Source organism: Larimichthys crocea, chromosome VII (genome assembly GCF_000972845.2).
Source record: "Larimichthys crocea isolate SSNF chromosome VII, L_crocea_2.0, whole genome shotgun sequence".
NCBI classification, from domain to species: domain Eukaryota; kingdom Metazoa; phylum Chordata; class Actinopteri; family Sciaenidae; genus Larimichthys; species Larimichthys crocea.
Genome location: NC_040017.1, coordinates 27095059 through 27119525, shown reverse-complemented (window position 1 = coordinate 27119525; position 24467 = coordinate 27095059). Strand labels below are relative to the sequence as shown.

Genomic DNA, 24467 nt, shown 5'->3' with positions numbered 1-24467 from the left:
TGAACAACAAGCCTCGCTCTGTTAATGATTGGTAGGTTAGATTTTCCTCTTGAAGAAACTTTGACCTGTGCGATCTCTGGCCAAATATGCAGAAAGTCTGAGGTAACAGTGAAGGACAGACGAGGCCCGCCAGGTTTGACTGCAGGAATGTCTGATGCTGACGGCTATAACGCTGAGCGGCCTAATAAAAATGCACAATCCAATGCTCGGCATGCTGTCACACCACTCGGAGGTATGCCTGTCATCTGGCTAGTTAGAGAATAAGATAGGGTGCATAGTCTGGTTAACACTGCACACACACACACACACACACACACACACACACACACACAGCTAAGCCATGGTTCTTTAGCTCATCCTTCGTTATACGGCCTCTCCGCTCCCTATGAGGGTTTCCATGTGGTCACATCACAAGGTTCCCATGACATAAATGTCATCATCGGAGCCACATGTGCTCTAATTTTGGAATAATGTCATGGCTTGATTTCGACACACTTCTTGGTCACAAGGTGACCTCAGTCCTGTGAATATTAGCGGAGATCTTTCATCAGTCCTCTGTGGGGAAACTGCACACAGGTCCAAAGGAGGAACATTAGGACGAGAAGCTGGAGCAGAGCAGAGAGCTTGTTTTAAATAAATAAAGAGCTGCAATGCTGTGTAAATGTTAATGATTGTTGATTGTTCAGGGTGGTGGTGAGTAATACGGCTGCTATTCTGGTGATAACGGCGGTGATGATTGGTGTAGTATTGGGCCTAAGTACTGATGTAGCAGACGGTGCTGTGGTTTAATTTGGTGTCTTAATATTTATGCAGAACATTAGTGAAGCTGAAATCTACAGCACGGCGAGTGGGCGTCTAGTTCTATGGCTACACAAACAGCAGATATAACATCAGTCTGCACACACACCTTGGTGTACACTCTCTGTGCTGTATTGACTTTGCACTTCACCTGAACTGTCAGACAAGGACCGTGTCATGAGGGACGGACAGATCAATGAGGACGGATTATGTCCCAGCAATGTTTGGAAAGGTTTAAGATGATGAGGCAGGTCAGGGCTTCAGATGAAAAGCTTTGTGCCAACACACACACACAGGATGACTGGAATGAATCACAGCAGCTTTACTTTAAATTATCAGTATATCGGCCTTGAGCAGCCTGGTATCGGTCAGCTGTGACTCTCTTATCGGCCTCGGGCAGCAGCAGCTCAGCCTCAAACACACATGTCTGCACAAACACACATGTCTGCACAAACACACATGTCTGCACAATCACACATGTCTGCACAATCACACATGTCTGCACAATCACTATCTGATGCTGTATCCGGGAAAGTGTCAGAGGAGAAAGAAAAGCTCTTTCTGAAGAGAAGGAGCAGCTTCACGTCCAGAGGAACGAACCAGAGGAACAAACATCTTGACATTGAGGAGCCTGGGGACGAGCTCAGAGGAGAGCCGGGCTGGGAGGAGGAAAGTGGGGCACTGGGAGCAGCTGCGGGTTTGCAGAGCAGAGCCGAGGCCCGCACAGGCTCTGACCTCCACTCCCTGTCCCATCCCTCCCCTGCCATTTTCTTTCTGCCCGCCGCCTCCTCCTCCGCTCAGCCCGGCTCGGCTCGGCCCAGCTGGGCCCAGACTTTTTGGTTCACTCACCTTCCTCTGCTGTTTCTCCCAGGCCGGGTCCAGCAGCAGGTCCCGGTCCCAGTCATTCTCTTGCTCCATGTAGACCCCGGCGGCCGAGGACTGGTTATTGGCAGCGTGATAATCTACCATGTCAGCACAAGAAACCTGAGTGCGCCACAGACAGACACAGACTGTCAGAGGGGGCTGGGAATAAAAATAAAACAGAAAAAAATAAGAGAGGCGGGGTGCGGAGGGAAACACGGCAGGAACAGTCCTTCTTCTCTCGGGAGTGTTTTTTAATGTGATGAATATCCGGCGTGTGCAGGCAGAAAATCCCGCTGCTGCTGCGAGAAGAAAAGCTTTCCTCTGGACTGAGGCTGCGGGGAGGAACCGGCCGCTCCTACAGGCTGCGGGAGCGGCAAGCTGCGGGAGCGGGGAGCCGCGCGTCCGGTCACACCTTTCAGCGTAAAATGAGCACGTTTGAAACGTGTGACACATAAAACCACCGAGCACCATGAAAGTACATAAATACATAAATATAAAGTCTTTGTTTGATGGTTTATTTCGCCTGTTTCACGCCTCATGCAGGAGGTCTCTTTTCTTTCTCGCTTGCTTTAAATATAATTATTATGTTTGGACATTAAACAATTATTAAATAGTCCTCAATGTTCCCTTTGAATATTCATATAAATTCATGCTTATTTTATCAATTTTCAAAATAATTTGTGCATATTTTTTTTATTCATTTAATTTCGGGAATCCCTCACCGAAGGTATGACATTTTATTTTGAAGGTAACCTCTCTCACCTTGTTGCGTGAGTCTGCGTGTTTCTGCGTGAATTGACGCACCTGCTTGCAGAAGCGTCTATTGGTCCAGACAGCTCATGAATATTCATGACACATTTGAACGTGAGCTGCTGAAACAATGAAACATTATCAATGTGAAATGAAACACTGTGTGACACCTCGTGGTATGTTAGCTGTCATTTCACTGCTGTTGTCTTTAGAAATGTTGGCAATTAAGAAATTCTCACAAACACATATCCGTGTTATAGATAAACTAGACTTTAATGACATGAAACCAACGGGCACATTTATAAAGTTTAGTGAGACTTATTTTATTTTGAAGGGAAACTCAACTTAAACCATTTTGCAGACGGTGCTTCTGTGTTTTACAGATTTATTTTGTCACAAGTCTGTTCATTTATTTTCATGGTGTTTCAAAATAAAAGGGCTCCAATGGACTCTTGTAAACATATCTAAAAGTCTAAAAGTGTCAGCAAAAGTCAGAAGTTTACCTCATTGTCCATTTACAACTGTGTCACCCTGCTTATCAAATAAAGCTGCTAATTGAGCTCTAACATGTCTACATCAGTTATTCAGATAAGTAGAAGGATGCAGCTTTGTCCTGTGGACAAAAGCCCAGAAATGCACACATAGAGTGGTTCTGAAGGTCAGCATCACAGAATAACGTGGAGCCAAAAGCTTTTCAATCGGGTCAGAAAATTCAGATTTATTCTTGTTTTTTTAAACAGTGTGCATTGTCTCTGCTTCCTCTGAAAAAAAGAAACAGCCTGAAAAGGGAAATTAATCTTTAGTAGCTGATACATGTGCAGCCTGTGCCCATCACAAGGTCGTGATCCAAACAATTTGAAAACCACTGACCCAGAGGACTGACACCCATAAAGCAGAAAGGCCTGAGCTGCAGTATCATCCATTACATCTGCCAGGAGGAGGTGCAGGCCGGTTTGCAGGGTGACCATCCCTCCTGCAGGAGCCACCTACAGAAGTAGGTCATACTCAGGCTGTCCTGCTCCATTAGCATCATGGCAGCTCGCAGCAGCATACAGACTGCAGCAGGGCCATGCCTCAGCTTTGATGTTATCATGTGATGCTATATAGTGCAGCTCTGCTACTAACAGCTCTGTGATTGGTCACAACAGCTCTGAGTCATAATTACAGCCTGAGTCTGGGCTCATTAGCAGGAACGAGCCACTTATGAATGGACTGTTTTTATTTCTTTAAAGAGGGACTGAACAAAGAGAAGATGAGTCCTGAATTTAGCCAAACAAAACACCGGGGACAAAACTCAATTAACTGGTCTGTGTGTGACACAGAAGTAACACACTATCACAGTTTGCACGTATCCCACAGATAACATTAACATGTAATGTATTCTTTTGATAAAGATGTGCAGTCTTGTGGTCATGTTTGGTGACAGTGATGCAGCACTCCACTCAGGCCCTCAGTGATGTGGACACCAAGACACTTGAAGCTGTCTACTCTCTCTCTACTGAGGCCCCGTGGTTCTGCCCCTGCTTCTCCCCAAAGTTCACTATCATCTCCTTGGTCTTGTTAATGTTCAGGAGGAGGTTGTTGTCTTGACACCAGCGGGTCAGGGCCTCTTCTTCCTTCAGTGATCCGGCCCATCACAGCTGTGTCATCAGCAAACTTGAAGATGGTTGTTGGAATAAAAAGTGGTTACACAGTCGTGCGTGCATAAGGGAGCTGTGATATGTAGGATGGATGAGGTGTGTCCACCCACCCTCACCACCTGGGGTCTGTCTGACAAGAAGCTAGAGTGCAGTGAGGGGTTTAATCCCCAGTTCATGTGGGAGCAACACAGAAAAATGAAACAATACAAGACAAAAAGAATTTGGTAAAGTGCACAGAGAGGTGAAAGACACAGAAACAGGAAAACAGACAGTTAGTGTGTTAAGGTGTGGCTGATATATGACTATCATATGCCTTTGAACCAACACTGTAGCACAACAGGATATTGAACACACACACACACACACACACACACACACACACATACAACCTCTGGTATTTGTATCTTTGACTGTTCTCACTTTAAAGAACGATGTTGGAAGGCGGATATTTACACATTCCAGACATGAGCAAAGAACAGAGGGTCATTTCTCAAAATATCTCCTGTGGTTGGGGTCACTATACAGACAGACCCTGTAGAGAAGCTGCAGAGAAGACCTATATAACCAAGTACTATAAATAACTAGACCTAAAAAAGAAAAAAGAAAAAAGAAAACAGGAGCACAGAAATCAATGAAACAGTGAACATGAACATTCAGAAGCAGCAGAAAGGCCTCCTTATGAGTGTCTCTAAATATCTGACAGAGGTCAGAGAGAGATGAGGGAGTCGGCCTTATTCATGGCAGAAGTAGTTCAGACACAACCAGATGACTTGCAAACTTACATGAACAGCACTTGGACGCCGGCACATTCATTTCAATCAACTTTTAACCAAATGACTGTGGTACCAAAGAAAAGGGAACACACTGTTCTGGGTCATCATATTTTATTTTACATGTACTGTTGACATTTCTCTTTGTTCCTGTAATGGCTGGATTCATCTTAGCAGAAATAAAATTCATACATTTAAAGTACCAGTGTGTAGGATTTATGGATATGCATATCTATATGCAGAACTGGAATATAATATTCATAATTATGTTTTTGTTTGTATACAATCACCTGAAACTAATAATCCTGTTTTTTATTAGCTTAAAAAAAGCCCTTCATATCTACAGAGGGAGAGGGAGCTCCCATGCACAAAGTGGGCTACATTGCACCACAGGTTCTGCTCACACACATAAAATATGGACGTAGTCTCCGTGATGTCCCCCACAGAGGGGTTGTGAAGCTCAGTGCGGTGCCTTTGATGCTGTTACTATCTTAGCAGCTAATCCAAAAATGGACAAAGACGTGGGTTGTGGGTGGAGCGAGGCAGACTGAATGAAGCCTGGATGTCGAAACCAGCGGTGTGTGATGGCACCCACCTGTCAATCAAAGCGGCCAGACCTTTAGTTGAAGCTCCAATCTGCAAGCTCACACTGGTCCTTTAACACACCATTAAACTGTAATCATTATATAAAACAATTCTATTAAAATATGCAACAGTTATGTTTATATAACAAAGCTAAGAGAGGAAACGCTTCTACCTGAAAATATTGGTGCTGGTAGCCTTGAAAGAAACTTGAGGACTTCACATACTTTGACTCTTTCTATAATTTTTATTAACAAAGCATGACACTGAAACTCAACAGGCCAAACACTTTGTTAGAGACTAACAGACTAACAGATCTTTCTGTACATATACACATCACGTACATGACATCAATCCTCTGGAATAAATGGATCCTTGTTTGATTTGTTTCACGTCGCCATTTTAAATCACACATTTGAAAGCTGCAAAAACACTTTATTTCAGAGTTGAACAAAGATAGTGTTCATGTTAGACTGGAGGTGGGAAGAATATCCTTACTTTAGACTGATGCCACATTGAGAGGACAATAAGTGTGAGGCAACATCTTTCAGTTTCATTAAATCACTGAGGTGAGCGAATTCAGTCTGTCTTACTTTGACCTTTGACCCCGGATGTTTCTGTGACTAAAAAAAAATCTTAAATATGAAACTATTGTTACTGTTCTGTTTGACTATGTGATGAACTGAATGGTACAAAGCCTGTTTATCACTGAACTATATATCTACCTGCATACATCTATAAAGAACCACTACACAGTAAAATCACACATGAAAAATAGACAAAAAAAACAAAAAACTAATCCTGATGAATCCATCTGTTCAGTTGTACATGGTCATGTGGAGCCACTGGAACCAATCAGAGAAAAGAAAAAGTTAAAAATAAATACATTTTATTTTCATGTTATTTAAATTTTATTTACAGGTTTCATCGGCTGAATAGATGTAAATATGTATATCACATCTGTTAATTCTGATTCAGTTGTTTTTTTTCAGTTCTCTATCCTCTATGTGGTTGCACAGATATAAATCTATACTCTCACCTGTCTGTAGCTAATGGTTACGGTTCCCATTCCCACCATGTCGTATGCTTGAAATTTGTCTGCAAGAGAAGAAAAACATTCAAACTGTGCCGACAAATAATTGTTTCTGTTTTGTCCTCAACCTATCGCGCCATGATGTGAGCCAAAGTAAATTTTCAAATCACTGCTACTGGCACCAGATTTTAATTGAATGTCAAATGTATGAAGGTGACATGCACTCCATCCCTCCAGCTCCCTCACTTACGGATCATGCTCTCCAGTTTCATCAGCAGATACAGGAAGCCGGGGTAACTGATGGTCATGTTGGGCTCTGTGTATCTCAGTCCAACCAGCTGCATTATCAAATCATCCACCATGATGCCTGGAGCAGAGACAGACCAGACAAACAACATGGGTCAGAATAAATTACTCTATTGACAGGTTCAGTGTCTTCCTGTGAGACACATAACTGTCAGTGGATCTCATGTGATACAGTTATCTCTCAGGCTGCTGTAAATTTGAGAGTAGAGCTCACTGCATGCCAGTTCAGCATTCCTACCAAAATGTTACTATTACACAGAGGTGTTGATGCGTGGCACTACACCTCACTAATGTTTTACTGACTAACTGCTGTTTTACTTAAAGTAAAAAAGGTGGTTTGAAGTACTTGAATTTATTCTTACTAAGTGACTCATTACAGTTAAACCAAACGGTGGGTGTGATTTTTTTGACTGAGCGGACAAAGTTCACGCTGCATTATTTAAAGGTTAAACATTTCAAACAAAGAAAGGCCAGAGTGCCCGTGATGCTTCACGGCCTCACGGCTTTCCAGCATGTGAGCTCTGTGTTAGATTTAATGTCAAATTAGTGAGTTTACTACTTTATATTCACTTTCTTCATACATAATCTGAATCCAAACAAAAGAGTTGAGTCACTGCCAAATTGACTGAAGGTATTTTATTACTATAACATCAGTCAGTTTACAAAAATGTATTTTAAACATTGATGACTTGAGAAAATTTTATGTAGTCAGAGTAAAGTAACCAGTTTACTTCCACCTTTGAGAATGATCTATGTCTAACAGCAGAGAAATGGTAAAGTCAGGTGGTTTAGCTCCCCCTGTTGGTCACATAAGTTTCCCTGACAGATGTGGAACCAGATCACCAAAATCAGAATCCAGCAAAGACTGTACACAAGTGACACGATAACTATTCAACACAGCCGTGAAATGTCAATAAACTATGTATGTATGCATGTCCTCAGTCCTACCTGCTGCCTTCAGAGCGGGGGCCACCTCTTGATACTCGAGGTGCTTTGTTTTGTCCTTGTCAAACACCAGGAAGATGTCCTGCAGAGAGATTAAACACAATGAAGTTACACAGCTAATTATTTAAAGCTACATTCTCAAAAAGTGATTTGATCTCCTCAGTGACTGTTGATAATCTCACCGTCCACTTCCTGATCTTGTCCCACAAACCCTGGAACTCTGGCCAGCTGAGCTGAGCGATGCCTTGGCTCTGGAGGAAACACTGAAGTCAAGGAACTTTCAACAGTGACAACTCTCAAACACAAGTGTAATATTTGTTTTTACTCCTGCTGGACCGAGCAGATGAAATGCTGCACAGACTAAAAATCTCAGTATGATATTAGATCAATCAGTTGAGTAAAAAGTACCGAACTTGGAATATTTGATGTGTTAAGCTGACTGACAGAGCCTGGATAGCTCAGTCGGTAGAGCATCAGACTTTTAATCTGAGGGTCCAGGGTTCAAGTCCCTGTTCAGGCGAGACAAGTTTTAAAATACATAAAGCAGACAATAACAACTGGAAAATCATTCCAGATCTACACATCATACACAGAACTGAAATACTTCGAGTATTTAAGGTAAGTGTCACAGTAACAGTTTCTGCAGTTCATAATAAATTCATGTATTTAAAGGAGTTATGATCATCAATCAAACTGCAACTGAACAATGCAGCTGTTGTTGGTTTGAAGTTTTTGTGTCTTTCCTCTTCACTGTTGTGTTTTTGCAGCTGTGAGCAGATGTTACCTTCCTGTATCTGTGTCATGTGGGTTCAGGCACTGCTGCTCCTCTTCTCTACTTCAACACAATCTGTGCACATCACAAACAGCACTCTGCTTCATATTATTAGTGAAGATTGTGATGTGTTATCTTCTATTATAGAAAATCCTTGGTAGCTGTTAGATTTTACTTTGTGGAGTGCATTATGGGACAATGGTGTACAACAGGGGTGTCCAACCTTTTTGTTACAGAAGGGCCAGATTTGACAATGTGAAGATGCCTGAGGGCCAATACTTTTAAAATGAAACATTTTAAAATGAAAAAATTACACCAATCACAATCCTAGCAGGCCATAAATAATATATTACAAAAACAAAGGCCGCATGAAATCTGACCGCGGGCCGTACTTCGGTAACGTAAAGCCAAAGCAGAAATTCTGACTCATTTGTTCTTTTTTAATTGAGTCTAATCACTGATATGAACAACAGAGCCGGTGACAGGATTTCAGATGTAGGTGATTTATTCATTTTCTACTTTTGTCAGCTCCTAGGAAGCTTAAAACTTGTCTCGCCTGAACAGGGACTTGAACCCTGGACCCTCAGATTAAAAGTCTGATGCTCTACCGACTGAGCTATCCAGGCTCTGTCAATAATGTGTCTCACACCACACAGTAAGGCCGATCAATGACACTGATCATTTGTTCTTTCTGTTACTTACTTGTGATTGGCTTATGTGTCTGCTCACACTGAAATGTTTTCTTTATATTTCTGACACTGTGTGCTTGCTCAGATTTACTTTTACTGTTCAAGGATACGTCCATGAGGACCACCAGACTCTTGCAGTGCTCCAGAGCCAAGTTCTTCTCACTGCCGGCCAACACTGAGCACAACAAGTAAGAACATCAGTGGACGTATTAATCCAGAACTGTGAAGACGTTATTAAAATGTTATCTTAACATGAGGATCAGACTGTTTTTCTAAGAGTCTTTGCTTTGTAGTGGTTGTAGGATGCATGCTGAGGCAGGGGTGGGATCAGTGTCATAAATATTCATGTTGTTATGTTAATGAACCCCAAACATCTTATTTCAGTAGACGTGGGTGTGGATCCCTGAGCCTTTGGTGAAAAAGTTTCATAGACATGCAGTAGTCACAGTCACACATCCTCCATCCTGATATGGCAGCAGTTCTACTACCGACATCTGTCACATGTGTCATTTCTTCCGTTAGATGGAGACAGAGGGAGCAGAAACTATTGAGGTCAACTGGCTGATTCATTGACTAACTATTTAGTGCGGTGACTGTAAAAATAATAATGTTAATCTAATCCTAACCTCAAACCTCAAGAGACGTGTCATGGAACGTCATGAAAAGATACAGATTTAGCCCGAGCTCTGGTTTTAATCAACATCGTGGAGCAATGGATTCCAGACAAACCCCTGCCAAACATGTGACACTAAAGTCAAAAGAGATAACTACTGTGGAAATGTCAAAGTTAGTTTGGCTGCTCCTGTGAGAATCCTTAGCTGCTGCTCTGCACAGGGATGACTTGTTCCCTCCAATCACTAAAGGAATTCAATTTTGGAAACGATCTTCTGTTGAAAGAAACGAGACTGAACAAGTCTATTAATCCACCCATGAAAGCAGACAGAGACATCACTGACCTCCTCCCTGTATGGCCTCAGTCAGCAGGCTGTGGAGGTGCACTGGTTTGCACAAGCCTTTCTGATGACACAAAACACAGTGTCAGTATAATACACACAGAGACACTCCTCTTCATACATGTACACACTCAAAACAACACACACACCCCTTAACTGTTTGTGGTTAAAAGCAGTAACTGCATATAACCTTTAGGATTAGAACATACAGCACAGAGCAACAGAAGGGTGCGGTTGAACACCAGAGACATGCCAACAAGATCAGTCAATATACTCAGATTATGTGTGGTATTAAAGGTGTTTTCCAATGCTGCAAACATTCAAGTAGCACAATAAAGTAGGCTAAGGCCTAAAACCTACTTCCAGCTGTGGTCTGGATGTGCAGCAGCAGTGTGTGAGTAAATCTCACCTTGTTGCAGTGCTTCTTGAACAGTTGTTTAGTAGCTTTAGGAGAAGGAAGAGCAGCCTGGTGAGGAAACGAAAGCTGCAGGACAAAAATACAGAGTCTGAATTCAGAAACAAGCTTTTACTTTGACATGTGATCTGACATTCTCTTTGTTTACCAATGCTGTGATTGTTGTCTGAAATGATTGAAGGTAAAGTCAGTCAGAGAGGTGAACATGAGGGAACATCTGGAGAGAGTCTGGATAGCTCGGTCGGTATGTGTCAATATGACAAATCTTCAGCTTGATTACGTGATGTGTCTTAATTGCATACTAGAAGAGATACAGTGTGCACATCACACAAACTGCTGTTGTCTTGTTTGCATCTAATCCACAAAAATTTAATTTCATTAAGATGCACAAAATCAAACTGCAACTTTGACATGTCACTGTCAATAAAATCTAAATTTGACTGTCAATTAAAAGTCATTTCTGTCTTTGATTTGTGTTGTAGCTGTGGTCCTCTGTGCATTGCATTGTGGTATGAGTGTATCAACAGCGAATCACATGGTTTTAATATGCAAACCGAGTACACTTAGATGTATTCTGTTGTGTGAGCTCTTGAGGCGCTGTTGAGCCGTTTGAGTTGAGTTTTGTTGCTTCCAATCAGTAGTGGTACAGAAGTGAGTTCACACAGACAGGCCGGTGGATTAGATGGATCAGGCAGTACCAGCCGCCAGTTACTGTGTGGGTCAGTGACCACACGTCCATATCAACAAGAGAAAGTTTTATTTCCTGCAGTTTCTGTATGCATCAAGCAATTTAACACTTATCTCACCTAAACCATGGTCACAACACTGATGAATTTCGTTTGAGCCCAGCCTGCTTCACTCTGTAAATTATGTGATCACCTATGTATGTAAGTGATGTTGAAATTGTCTCTTACCTCTGTTAGAGAGATGTCTTTTGGTGCTGGTTTGACAGCTGGACTGTAAGAAAGCATACACTTAAAAATATTTATATATACATATTTATAATCACAAATGTTAAAGTTTGACACCTAAAGAAACCAGAGTTTTATCACCATGACAGAAATGACAACAAATCAGTTTTCATCGATTGTTTTACTTGAATCAGACAGTTCGATGGAGACTGGTGGACACTTTTTGACTTTGTCAGCAGCAATGGCATGAAAACAACTAAATGTCAACAGATTGATCCATGACTTACATGGCATCATTGCCCTTCTCTGTCAGCACCCGGAGGAGGAACGACCCTTGCTGATTGGGCTCGGCGGTTGAAGGGATGATGATGTAATGGCCTGGTTTCAGGGAGCCACGAAGAACAACCTCCCGACGTGAGGAGTATAGGGAGCTCCAGAGGACCGGGCGAACCATACTCAAGTCCTGAGGCGTCAGGTACGTATTCTTTGAACGGGCCTGGAGAGACAGCACAGACTTATAATGCATGTATGTACACTGACAGAACAAACTAGTGAGCCTGTTTTCAGGTTTTCATGTGTACCGGGTATACATGCAGAGCTATGGACAGGCTAATGCCTTTGCGTCTCTGGTGTTTCTGCATCAGAGCCAAAACGAAGGAGCAGGTCTTCTGAGAGTTCTCTGTGTTGTTGTCTGTCTCCGACAGGTCAAAGTAGAACTGAGGATTCTGCCAGAACAGACCTGGAAACACACAAACTTACTAAATACATGCTTGGATGAAAACTTATACAAATGCTGTCAAATGTTCCTGTGCTTCTGGTTAAATCAGACTTCACCCACACAGACAGACAGACAGACAGACAGACAGACAGACAGACAGACAGACAGTGTGTGAAATTGTTTCTGTACAAAAAAACTTGTCTCAACCTGACATGAGTCAACAGCTAATCCTAATTAATGGATCATCAAACCTGGAGAGGATTCTTTCTGACTGCAGGACTCTCTGCAGCTTTACCAATGTTAAGCTGAAAGTAAAATCTACAGTGTACAGACAAGGTAAGACACAAGTCCAGACTTTATGTTTAAATAAAACCTGTTATGTAAAAAACAAAAAAGACGAGGTGTGTGGTCTGTGTGAACAGAAAACAGGCCTAACTCAGGTACATGCTGCTCTCGCTGGTAATTTATTATTGACTCCACTTTGCTGCTGCTAGTTTATTAAACCTTCATGCAGATGTTTCACATCAAAAGCTGAACAGAGGAAGCCGATTATTCCTCCTGAGCATGGTGGAAGGATTTTAATGTGCAGTGTGGACTAACAGCAAAAATCAACACTGCAAAAAGAAGCTTCTTACTCAAATATCAGAAATTGGTGGTAATAATATGTCATTAAATAGTCAGACCAGTTATCATGCACAGAACAATAAACAGGGTGGGGGTGCGTGTCACCTCCTCTCGGAGAGCCCCCCGCTGTGATGGACGGCACCCAGTCCCCATGATGCTTTACGCAGGACCACGGCTGCGCCTTGGAGCCCAATGTGCTGAGAGCATCGGTCAGGTGACAAACCTCCATCAACTCAAAGTTCTGTCTGAAGTCTGACACCGACATCCTGATGGGAAGAGAAACCGGTCAGCTGACAGAACATAAAACAATAAAAACCACAGAGAAGTCAAACACACCCTGCAGAACAAAGTGCTTATAAAACAGGTGCTATCAGATAATCGAATCAATGCCAGCATGTTTTCAGTTGATATCAAACTCTGTCCAGTAATTATAAACGTCAGGTTTTAGACCTGGGACTCAGTCCTGAGCAGTGTTACAGCTGCTATGTCTATGAAGCTTTGTGTTGTCGTCTGTCACAAGTACACACTTTTCTTCACAAATGAGAATTTAAAACTGTGTGAGAACAAAAAAAACAATGTCGCAGATAAGCCGGTTCCTGTTGTGACGGAGACTCACATGTCAGGGTGTTTTGTTTCGTGTTTGCAGAAGGTGGACAAAGGTTCAGCAGTGACGTATGTCACAGACAGAGAGACGTTTAGCATTACCAACTCACCAGAACTCCCCGTCCTCCCGGCTGACTCTGCCCAGTCTTTTCTGCTCCTCGGGGCTCACTGTCTTCCACTCTGGACTGCACAGAGACAAAGAGACTTTTAACATTTATAAAAACCAGTTAAAAACTGTATAATTTGACTCCTGTATGAATGCACCAACCTGTTCAAGTCACTCCAGGGCCCCAGCCACTCTGTGTTGCCCCAGGGGTTGAGGATTCGCACCAAATCCTCAGTGCCGTATGCCGTCTTCACCTGACAGAAAAATGGACAAAAAAAGGTGAGAGCAGAAGGAACAACAGGCCATGATGAACCTACATGTCTGCTGTAAGGTTCACAAACCCCTGATTTAAACTTTAGATTTGTTTAGCACTTCAAATCTCAGACAGAAAGCTCTCATCACATCTGACAGTGAGCGGGCTGTGATCAGGTTTTAGATCAATTACGCTCTGTGAGCTAAACAAAATATACATATATAACGTTAACAGGCATTTTTAAAAATCTGGTTTAGTGGCATTTACCCTTTCTACTGCAGTCAGAGAGTAGGCGTGTCTGTACATGATTCCAAGTTCATTCCTTTGTTCCAACGGACCCTGGAGGGAAAAAACATCCACCCACACTCAGGACAAGAAAGAGGCAAAATTACACTGACTCATCACACACATGTCAACATTCAATGGGAATGTTTCATGGCATGTTTCCCAGTGGGTCAGTGTCTCTATCTTTCATGCCACTGCCACCTCCTCACTGTACCTGGCAGGTGGCACAGTTGATGAGTGCTCCTTTGGCCAGCAGGTCTCTGAGGAGGACTGGCAGGTCTCTGGGCAATGAGACGACGTTCAATACCTCAGTCACCCCACCCGTCATATCGACCATGGCCTCATGAGGGAAGCCCATGTCCAGAGCTCTGTAGCCACCTTTCAGCCTGGGACAGAAGATACACGGAGGACAGAGTAAGATTAGAGAGGACAGAGTGTGCAGAGATGGAAGGAAGAGTCGTAAACCTCAAATTGAAGAGACTGACTGAACATTTTATTTTTGTGATATTATTATGATTATGTTGGTGACTGTGCTAGATGCCACCAAACACTGCTCCTTTAACTCTGGCAGTGATGCCAGAGAACATGAGAAGCACTCTGTGTTTATTTTTGTGTTTTTACCCTCACATTCCATTTCAGTGAAGGTTAATCTTATTTTGCAGTTACCTCCAAATCAGATAATGACTTCTACATCACACACATGCGTGCACATGCACACACACAGACTTATTGTCAGGGACTCACTTGGCGTAGGCCTTCTCCAGCAGGGAGCTCCAGAACTCCTGTTGTTCTGGGGAGCTGAGGTAGATCAGGTTGTCACCCTGAGTTGGCAACAAGTCGTCTATCTTCACCTCCTCCCACTGACCGTACTGCCAGAACTACAGAGGGATAGAGGGTGGTGCTTTTGTCACTCTGCCAGTGGCCTACTTTCAACTTTACAAAAGGCCAAAAGTTACAGCTACATTTTGAATTTTAATATGTAAAAAATAGAAAAGAAAGATTTGAAACATTAAGTTTAATTTCATCATTTGTGCCTTGATCATTCTAAAACCATCTTTGTAGGACACACACACACTACAACTGCAGTTCAATATGAGCTTTTTGAGATTTGCACAGACCACAGCATGTTAGGTATCGTTCAGGTATGTACCCTGAAGGTGAAGCTGCCGTTGTAGCCATCCTGGAAGCCCTGATCCAGAGGCATGACCTTCTCGAGCAGGGAGCGATGCACGGAGAGAGATGCGATAGCAGAAAGTAACCAGCAGTCATCTGAAGAAAACAGATGTTAGAAGTAGGTCAGGTTATCAGGACGGTCATCCTCAACAGGCTGCACTTCCATTTAATAAGCACTGTTTCCATGTGCAGCTGTCGTTTGCACAACTGGTGAAATGTTTTGGCTCTCTGCTTCACTGGCTAGTTGAATTATGGCGCATGCAGTCAGAGAATATCACATGACCGCATTAGGTTAAACAGGAGTTTGTCTTCAGGTGAAAAACACTGCCTGTTTAATCACAGGTACAAACATCACATGAAGTATTCAACTCCAATGCTAAGATAAGCTTCACTGCTTGTTCTTGTTAGCAGCCTGGATAATCAGAGCAGGTTGAACTGGTCTAAAGGTTCAAATAACCCTCATAAGTATCAGACTTCTGACTTTCTGTCATGACTTATTTAATAAAAAACTGAGGCCACGGCTATACAAAGAGAGCTGGATATGACACAGCCACAAACCTTTTAAGCTCATCTATCTGAGAAAATATACCCATGTAATTATAACTGTTTGAAAAGTGTCTCTTCTGTTCTGTAGAAAACATTGTATTGTTTAACACTGCAGGTTACTTACTGAGTTTTCCCTGGCGGACATCCAGGCGTGTAGCTCCATTTACTATGAACTGAGGCGATTGACAGATCTCCTAAAAACATTTGGGAGTTTGGTGATTGGTTAAAAGAAGGGGGGACAGGGAGGGTGAGGAAACGAGAGAGAGGAGAGAGAAAAAAGGGAGTTCATTTATTTAGTGTATCTGTCCTGTGTCATGCCAAATGGAGTGTCAGCTATGTATTAAAGCCCAGAGCGGTCAGAGCGGTGTGGCATAAACGTGACACAGGACCGCAGTTATCTGTGTAGTGCTGCCAGGTTTGCTTTTTTGCAGTGTGTACTGTGTGTGTTACTAGTACCAGTTAAACAGGAATGGTGTGTGTGAGTGTGTGTGTGTGTATGTGTGTGTGTGTGATGAGTAACTTAGTTAACAAGGTGTCAAACTACAAATACACAATGATAAGCACACAGACTGACAGTAAAAAAAGGTGTAGTGATGAACTGAAGGTTCATGTTAGAGAAGCAGACTGAACTGTTTGGACCTCAGTGTGTGATGACTGAATGTCACCACAGGAGGAAACAAGTTCAACACTGTGCATCACAGTGTGACAAACACTGACAACACTCCTCATTGTTCTTTGTAAGACAGACTTCCACACTTTGGGAGTCTGATGAAGCCAAACAGATTTAAACATGTTATATTATGTTTGCTGTAGGTTCAGTGTTGACTCTTTTCACGTGCTCATCTCTGTGAAGGATCAGAATCATTGAGACCTTCCTCCGTACCATTTCTCCTTATGAAGTTCAATGACTGCAAGTAATCAAGTGATTAAGTCTGCTTTATTTTTCATTGTTTCATGGAAAAGAAACAATGAAACTGTCAGAGACACTTCTGCAATAAACACAACCTTCATGAAGCTTGTAAAGCTTGTTTTATTTCTCTCTATGCTTTTTTATTGTGGCTTGTTTTTGGATCTTTATCGGCTGTCATGATTAAACACAATTCATTTTCAAATTTATCAGCACTGACACTTCCATGTGTCACAGAGCTAGATCATCATAATAAATATCCAGAGAAGGAGAAAAACTGTACGAGCCGTCGTTATCTCTCTTTGTAACCTGCAGAGATGGAGATCGTCTGAAGAAGATCGTCTGCTCTGACCTCACTCTGTGGCTTCACTCGCAGCTTTTCTAACCTGTCCGACCTGGTGGAAATTCCACGAAGGCCAAAACTGTCAGTTTGAGAAAGCCATTTAAAAGACTGCTTTCCTCCTTCAACCTGCAGCACAGAGACTTTTGGAGTCTTGTGAAAACATGTTACACGTGTTTACACATGTTGTATTGTTTTTGGCTTTGGTTCAGTGGCAGAGGAGGAATGGTAAATGAACTGCACTTATATAGCACCTTTCTAGTCTTCCGACTACTCAAAGCACTTTACAGTACGTATCTCATTCACCCATTCACACACATTCAATACTAACAGTGATAAAAGAAAACAGTTGACCTCTCAGTGCAGTCCTGTGTAATGATTTTCATGCCCTGTTACGTCCTTTGACAGATCACATTTACTGGACAGAGATCCTGTTTAAATACACCAGCTGGTTTTCTCTGATCCTGACCGAGCCGAGCCCTAAGTCTCTCTTTGTTTCCGTCCCGTCGCCCTGCAGGCCTGTTTGTGTGTTTGCGTGTCTCCATGTGATTTCTATGAAACACGCCCTCCTGCTCTCCTTCATCTGTCTGTATTAAAAAGTCATTATTATAACTGTTACTTGTCAAACTCACACAGAGATCCATGAGTCACTGCATATACTTTACAGCTTTATCTGCAGTTTATTACTGTGAGTAATGAGTAATGTATTAATACTTTACATGAAGATTTATCATCCTCCTTACAGTAACTTAATAGTTTGTTTGTGGACACACTGCAACAGATTTCTGCGGCTACTTTTCTTCTCAGCATTGAATAAAATTGATCAAATGCAGCAAAACTGCAGGCGTGACCCTAAATGACCTTCGACACCTGTACAAGGTGAGGTCTTTGAAAAAGACCCCGTCTGTCCTGGCTGATTTAAGACCAATAGATTCATCTGTTCTTCTGTTATTGTTCTTTCTTTCTTTGGATACTTTATGGCTTTATGGAGTTTAAACATTCTTATACGCCTCCACTTGGCGATAAATAAATCATCAATCAGGTTTATCACACAAATAAAGTTTGACTTTGAGCTTCTTCCCTTTGAAGTCCATATACTACATCTTCTCTGCAGAGTAAAACTACGTCTGTATTCTGTGTTTCAAAGTATGATAGTTATCTGACAGTCTCATGCAAAACATGTGATGAACTCAGTCTGTGTTAGCAAGAATGAAGAACTCACCTGGACAGCACTCTAAATAAAATGTTACAATGTTAACTAAAGTACTAAAGTATTATCAGCTGAATGTAATTAGAGTACTTTTTAATCTTAATCTTAATATATTTTATATTATTGGAATGGGATATACTCCTGCTTCCTGTGACCCTGATGAGGATGAGCAGTTACAGGAATATGAACTGTTTATTAGTCGTGATGACGCTTGTCTAATTATTTGACAGTACATACTGTTCATGCATCATCATGCTTCATATCTTATGAGATGATTATTTGAAATCCCTGGTGACAATAGTGGAGTAAAAAGTAGAATATTGCATTGTCTTGAGTTAAAGTATAAAGTATCATGAAGTGTCATTACTGCAGTAGAAGTACCTCAGACTGCTTCAGTACTTCATGTCTGCATCTTTTTTACCTTTGGTCGCTTCCACTTGACATTGGACTGCATCTCCAGCTCTCCCAGGGGGAAGTGATAGTCCACGAACAGTCCGTCCCGGCCCACCGTGTTCACGTCCCCGCTCTCTGGAGGCATGTCTGCGGTCAGGAGGTCCGCCAGCCACCGGCGGGACTGAGAGCCGAGCAGCTCGTCTGAGCAGACCGAGTCCACGTCATCCTCCAGGGGAGGCAGGGAGCTTTCAGAGGACACGCTCAGAGACTTCTTCATGTCTGCCCTGATCTCTGATCCACTTTCTCTTCTGAGCTTCAGGAGCGTCTATCTGAACTTATACAGCGCACAGAAGCCACGCCCTCTTGAAGCGCACAGGTAGACTCACCTGAGGGCCAACAGCCACGCCCACATGTTGACGTAATGCAAAGGAAGCAACGCTGACAGTTTCAACAAATATAAGTATTCCACAGATCACGAGTCATGGACAAAGCTGCCAAAATAAACCATGTAACTGTCCTCAGGTGAGTCCAGCCTCACACCTGCAGACTCACCTGAAATCACCAAAACCTGATGATGTGTTCAGGGTTTCATTGAAGGATCCACGGTTATTCAGTGTCGGTGACGATAAACAGTACATGTGAATACAATCAATTCATCAGCACAGTGGTTCAAACCTCTCAGCCCAGTGACGAGCTGCTCCGGAGATGTCATTTATTATCTGAACATCGTCTGTCATTGAAATATTCAGTTTCTGTTGACACTCCCAGATGATTCAAATCTGTGAAGCCGTGTTGACTGGTGTCATTTACAGCAATACATTTATGAAATCAACGTTTTATTGGTGCATGTAGAGTCCTGCAGAACGTGTGAACTCATGCTGTGAGCGCACACACACACACACACACACACACACACACACACAAAGTGAAAATTCTGGTAAACGTTTCCACTGTGGGGAGTCAATGATCTGATGAAACTTTAAACAAATAAAAAATGTTTCAACAACGTTCAGAGAACCAAACACACACACAGGCTGGAAATGATAAATTACTTTTATTGAGAAAAAAGTGATTCTGAAAACGAATGACCTGTTCAATCTGCCGTCAATCTGATGTGTGTGTGAGTGTGAGTGTGTGTGTGAGCGTGTGTGTATCACTGAGATGTGGCCATGATGCTGGAAACACCTGTGAAGAGAAAGAAGATGAACTTCAGTCAAACAAATGATAAACTCAGTGTGAAGTCAGAGAGACGAGGATTAAATCATCTTCAGTTTAAGTTTGAATAACATTTGAAAACTCAAAGATCTACAACAATCTGTCAGTTTCATGATGAAGACGAGGAGCGAGGTGCAGCCCTCACATTTAAACTCCACCACCTCCACCCACGCCAACGAGCCACACCAGTTACTTCAGGTCAGTTTCGACTCTTTTGGTTTCACAACGTCAGATTTGATTTCAACATCGTCTGCTGGCTTTTAGGAAATATGAAAGACTCTTATCACTAGTGTCAGTGAAACGGCGACCTGAACTGATCCTCAGAAATGATGCAGCACTTTTCACCATCACAACAAACAGATGTGGACAGACGAATCAGTCAACTGTCATTTTGCCCACAGTGAAATGAAGTCAGTGAACGCCCTGCCGTGTGCAAATAATGATTAACACACTTTAACAAACAAACTGTGTCTGTACAATCATTTCTGTGGACACACACGTCTGTTTGTTGTTTAGTGTCCGTGATAAGATAAGATGTTTTTTTTGTTTTTGTCCAGTTTGAAGTTTCATGCTGGTTCGACATTTACTGACACAAACATAAAAACATATTTGTTGTGAACGAATTCTGTCAAGCAGATTTTAGAGTTGACACTTGCGGCTCAAAGGCTTGTTTCATGTTAAATCTCATCTATATAATATTTCATCTTGTGTTTCTCTGTTCGAGCAGCAGCACTCACTCTCAAAGTCGATCTTCTCCACGATGTTTTTGGGCTTGACGCTCTCCTCCTGGTTGAAGATGAAGATTTGTCCTTCCTCATTCTCCGTCCAGCCGTACTTATTCATCCAAACCTTCACCTGCGTGTCTGAAGAGAGAGAGAGACGAGTCAAAGAGGCTTGAAGTAGAACAGTCATACAGACGGTGAGAGTTTCCGTCACATTGAGCTCTCTTGGTCACAGTTCTTACCCAGCGGGTCTCCCAGCATCTCAGCCAGTAACCGGTGCTCGATGGTCTGGTAGGTGATGCCGACGACGTGGCAGATGACTGAAAGAAACAGACAACGTTCATGATGATGTTTGCACAGACTCGTCTCAACATGCTGACGCTATTCTGTTTTCCTGCTTGTGTTTATTCTAAGAACTGAACGTCCACTGTGAGGAGACGATGAAGACGATGAAGATGATACTCACACTTGCGAACAGAGTCCTCAAAACCAGTAATGCCATCGATGAGTTCTCTGTTCTCCTCAAGACTCGTCTGTCAGGAAGACCAAGAGGACATGATCACATGAAGAACACACACTTCATAAAGTCTGGAGGAAGTGTGTGTGTGTGTGTGTATTTGTACCCAGAAGCTCTGGAAGTGGCACGTCTCCAGCAGGTTCCCCAGGTAGAGGATCTGTCTGATGGGGCGTTCCTCTTGCTGCGACACTGTAGTCAAGGAAACGGCCCCGACCCCAAACAAAGCCCCCAACCACGACCCAAGAGAAGCAGTGCACACACACACACAGTAATGTGTACAGATGTTAGCGGCACCAAAAGGATACGTGAGTCTGGTCGATCATGCACTTGCACAGAGTGAAGTCGGTGTGTGGCAGGTTGGTCAGCGCCTTCAGCAGAATCTGGGAGGTCACCTGAGTCTGGAAGTACGCCGGGTTGAACTGGTACCTGCAGAGACGAAGAAGAAGAAGAAGACGGGTGTTTGAATCACGATGATGGATGATACAATGATTTGTGTTTTGTTGAGTCACTATTCTGGATTTGACACGTAGAGACGTACAGCTTCAGGACGGCCAGGTTGGCCTCCAGGTCGTAGGCGTTTTCTCTGGCTTGTGTCTCCACGTAACGCTCCAGCGTTGCAAGGTTTTCTGGGTTGTACCTGTGAGAGAGAGCAGATAGGATGTGAATGACGGACAGATGTTTACACTGCAGGCCTGAACCACAGCTTCACTGGTGACGTCCACCAGGTAAACCTCTGGATGTCATCAGACCTGAGCAGGTAACATCTGTCAACATCTGTGACTGAGTCAGAGCTCACGAGAGCTTCATTCAGCAGCTTTAACAACATTTCACTGGAAAGTAACAATGAGTATCTTCATCAGAATTTAATGTGGGTCTGTAGATGTTTGTGTTTATGTGTATTTATGTATATTTATGTGTATTTATGTGTATTTATGTGTATTTCTGTGTGTTTCTGTGTTTAAACGAGGACATGTTGGAGCTAACGTTAGCGGCTGATCACTTTAATGTTTGTTTGCTTCATAATTCAAACCGTTCACGTCACATGAACATTATTAAATAATATTTTATGATCAGAGTCTTTGTGTTAACTCAGCAGACGTTAGCATCGTTAGCACACATGCTAAGCTACCGTTAGCCCGGTCGGTCCGTACCTGTCGATGCCCCGCAGGAGCTTCCCCACGTTCGCCCTCATCTGCTCGAAAGACGACGACATTTGGTCCAAACTTTTACCGCGAGCTTTGGCGTGAAAAACCGAATTAATCCGCACGTGGGCCACAGAACAGACACGGCACCGGGGCGGAGGGAGAAAGGGGTCGGAAAGGAAAGAGCGACGCACACACACAGACCGACCGGAAACTACACGGACACACATAATGGAGGGACCGCTATAAGGTATCGTTAGCATGTTAGCTTAGCCACGTTCGTCTGACTCGTGACAACTGTTGATTTAAATTTTAATTTGTCTGTTTTAAAAAACACAACACGATCATTAATATATATTAATATATGCATAACCATCACGAATCATTTAAATTAGTATTGCAAAGCGCGAGCGTTACTGCCGCCCTGTGGCCACAGTGCGGAACTGCAGCACATTAAAACAGCACTTCCGGGCACTAAAAAATAAAATGACGAACTGAAAGAACCAAACTGTCACTCTGTTTAGCTGTAGTAGTTTTATCTTTACTGGCACAGTTAAAAGTTCAAGTACAAGAACTTAAATGTAAGACGACAGAAAAAAAAATCGTATCCGTTCTTTCGTTTATTTCAGTTGGTCATTTTATTTTGTTAATAGTAGTGACCGGAAGTGGGTGCTGTTTTAATGTGCTGCAGTTCTGCACTGTGGCCACAGGGCGGCAGCAGCAGCACACGCTTAGTGACACGTTATTTTGCCCTCTAGTGGCCACAGTGTAGAACTGCAGCACAATAAAATAGATTCATCCTCTAGTGGTCACAGTGCACAACTGCAGCACAATGAAATAGATTCGTCCTCTAGTGGTCACAGTGTAGAACTGCAGCCCAATGAAATAGATTCGTCCTCTAGTGGTCACAGTGTAGAACTGCAGCACAATGAAATAGATTCGCCCTCTAGTGGTCACAGTGTAGAACTGCAGCACAATGAAATAGATTTGCCCTCTAGTGGTCATAGTGTAGAACTGCAGCCCAATGAAATAGTGTCGCCCTTTAGTGGTCACAGTGTAGAACTGCAGCACAATGAAATAGATTTGCCCTCTAGTGGTCACAATGTAGAACTGCAGCACAATGAAATAGATTCGTCCTCTAGTGGTCACAGTGAAGAACTGCAGCCCAATGAAATAGATTTGCCCTCTAGTGGTCACAGTGAAGAACTGCAGAACAATGAAATAGATTCGCCCTCTAGTGGTCACAGTGAAGAACTGCAGCACAATGAAATAGATTCGCCCTCTAGTGGTCACAGTGAAGAACTGCAGCCCAATTAAATAGTAAAAGCAGCGTCAATGCGGACGTGGCAACATACTACGACTTCCGATAAACACTTTCAAAATAAAATAAAAAACTGAAGCAATCAAAAATAAAGTAGTGAAAGAACCGTTGATGAAATTAAAAGTAGGCGATTCCTTCAGAGTTAATGAACAATGTGTGTCTGTGAGTATTTTGTTTGTTTGTTTTATCGTTTATTATAGTTTTTACATTGTTCTTTGTTTAATATGTCTTATATTTCATGTTGTATTTTATGTACAGCACTTTGTGTCAGCTGCGGCTGTTTTTAAAGGGCTTTATAAATAAAGTTGAGTTGAGTTGAGTTGTCACCTTGTAGACTCATTTATAAATGAGTTAATTGATTGATCGTTGCTCAGTTGATGGATGAACTTATTATAATTTACAGTAATATTTATAATTTATATATTGTTTGTTGTTCGAACTCTGACTCAAAACAATTAAAATATTATGTGATAATTCAGATCGTGTCGCCTAATGTATTTTGAAAGTGTTTACCGGAAGTGGTCATATGTTTCCATACGTGCATTGATGCTGACTTGGTGCAGTTCATCGCTGTCACCACTAGAGGGCAGTGAACTCTCCGAGGCTCAATCAAACTGGCCTCCAGCAGCAGGAAGTCAGTGATCACAGGGCACAGAACACAATATATAATAATAATATTATATTTTTATTATCAATAATATTAGAATAATATTATTAATATTAACAATATTAGAAAAATATTATATTAATAATATTAGAATATATATATCTGTCAGTTTCTTGTAAATAACTGCTCTGCGTGTCCTCCTCTGTATTTATGTTGTAAATAAACTGACATGTTTCGCTTTGGACCTGGTTTGGTGAACTAGCAGCACCAGGCCACACACACACACACACACACACACACACACACACACACACACACACACACACACACACACACACACACACACACACACACAGT

At 42.4% G+C, this 24467-nt stretch overlaps 3 protein-coding genes and 2 non-coding genes across 11 annotated transcripts in view; 1 reads left to right on the top strand and 4 right to left on the bottom strand.

Annotated features, from left to right (window-relative positions):
• The window catches only part of actn4 (actinin, alpha 4), a 44877-nt gene extending 42864 nt beyond the window's left edge, over positions 1 to 2013 (bottom strand). For 4 of the 6 annotated variants that reach the window (XM_027279893.1, XM_027279898.1, XM_027279894.1 and 1 more), the window contains exon 1: positions 1648 to 2013. In XM_027279893.1, the coding sequence (XP_027135694.1) occupies positions 1648 to 1767 (120 nt within the window). In that variant the 5' untranslated portion in view covers positions 1768 to 2013. The remainder of the gene's footprint in view (positions 1 to 1647) is intronic. The other 2 variants (XM_027279895.1, XM_027279896.1) reach the window with 1 other exon arrangement.
• A 3254-nt stretch (positions 2014 to 5267) lies between these two features.
• On the bottom strand, positions 5268 to 18924 carry zgc:85932 (calpain-9). Its single transcript, XM_027280004.1, has 20 exons — positions 18615 to 18924; positions 15861 to 15930; positions 15168 to 15286; positions 14762 to 14895; positions 14232 to 14403; positions 14000 to 14071; positions 13642 to 13733; positions 13484 to 13558; positions 12876 to 13036; positions 12010 to 12167; positions 11716 to 11924; positions 11432 to 11474; positions 10512 to 10586; positions 10106 to 10166; positions 9260 to 9324; positions 7871 to 7939; positions 7692 to 7770; positions 6688 to 6804; positions 6444 to 6502; positions 5268 to 6249 (listed from the first exon to the last, which is right to left on the bottom strand). Exons 1-20 carry the CDS (start codon positions 18861 to 18863, stop codon positions 6223 to 6225), a joined length of 2106 nt encoding a protein of 701 aa, XP_027135805.1. The 5' UTR covers positions 18864 to 18924; the 3' UTR covers positions 5268 to 6222.
• Positions 8136 to 8208, top strand: trnak-uuu (transfer RNA lysine (anticodon UUU)). Its single transcript has one exon. It is a non-coding gene; the product is annotated as a tRNA-Lys (tRNA).
• On the bottom strand, positions 9014 to 9086 carry trnak-uuu (transfer RNA lysine (anticodon UUU)). Its single transcript has one exon. It is a non-coding gene; the product is annotated as a tRNA-Lys (tRNA).
• A 697-nt stretch (positions 18925 to 19621) lies between the features above and the next one.
• On the bottom strand, positions 19622 to 22392 carry eif3k (eukaryotic translation initiation factor 3, subunit K). Of its 2 annotated transcripts, none has more exons than XM_019265549.2 (8): positions 22192 to 22392; positions 21579 to 21677; positions 21346 to 21466; positions 21147 to 21224; positions 20990 to 21056; positions 20766 to 20843; positions 20539 to 20664; positions 19622 to 19771 (listed from the first exon to the last, which is right to left on the bottom strand). In XM_019265549.2, the coding sequence occupies exons 1-8, from the start codon at positions 22251 to 22253 to the stop codon at positions 19740 to 19742; spliced, it is 663 nt and encodes a 220-aa protein (XP_019121094.1). In that variant the 5' UTR covers positions 22254 to 22392; the 3' UTR covers positions 19622 to 19739. The 2 variants fall into 2 exon arrangements, with proteins under 2 accessions (XP_019121094.1, XP_019121095.1); XM_019265550.2 differs by having other exon boundaries at positions 21147 to 21221.
• Between the last annotated feature and the right edge of the window lie 2075 nt (positions 22393 to 24467).

What these genes read in the sequence shown, in the direction of transcription:
- zgc:85932 (XM_027280004.1), bottom strand. Translation starts at nt 18,863, where the DNA reads ATGAAGAAGTCTCTGAGCGTGTCCTCTGAAAGCTCCCTGCCTCCCCTG. An exon ending in TGTCCGCCAGGGAAAACTCA is followed by an intron (nt 15,287 to 15,860) that starts GTAAGTAACCTG and finishes TGTTTTCTTCAG; the next exon opens with ATGACTGCTGGTTACTTTCT. An exon ending in CGGGAGGACGGGGAGTTCTG is followed by an intron (nt 13,037 to 13,483) that starts GTGAGTTGGTAA and finishes TCTTCCCATCAG; the next exon opens with GATGTCGGTGTCAGACTTCA.
- eif3k (XM_019265549.2), bottom strand. Translation starts at nt 22,253, where the DNA reads ATGTCGTCGTCTTTCGAGCAGATGAGGGCGAACGTGGGGAAGCTCCTG. An exon ending in AACCTGGCCGTCCTGAAGCT is followed by an intron (nt 21,467 to 21,578) that starts GTACGTCTCTAC and finishes TCGTCTCTGCAG; the next exon opens with GTACCAGTTCAACCCGGCGT. An exon ending in GGAGAAGATCGACTTTGAGA is followed by an intron (nt 19,772 to 20,538) that starts GTGAGTGCTGCT and finishes TTCTCTTCACAG; the next exon opens with GTGTTTCCAGCATCATGGCC.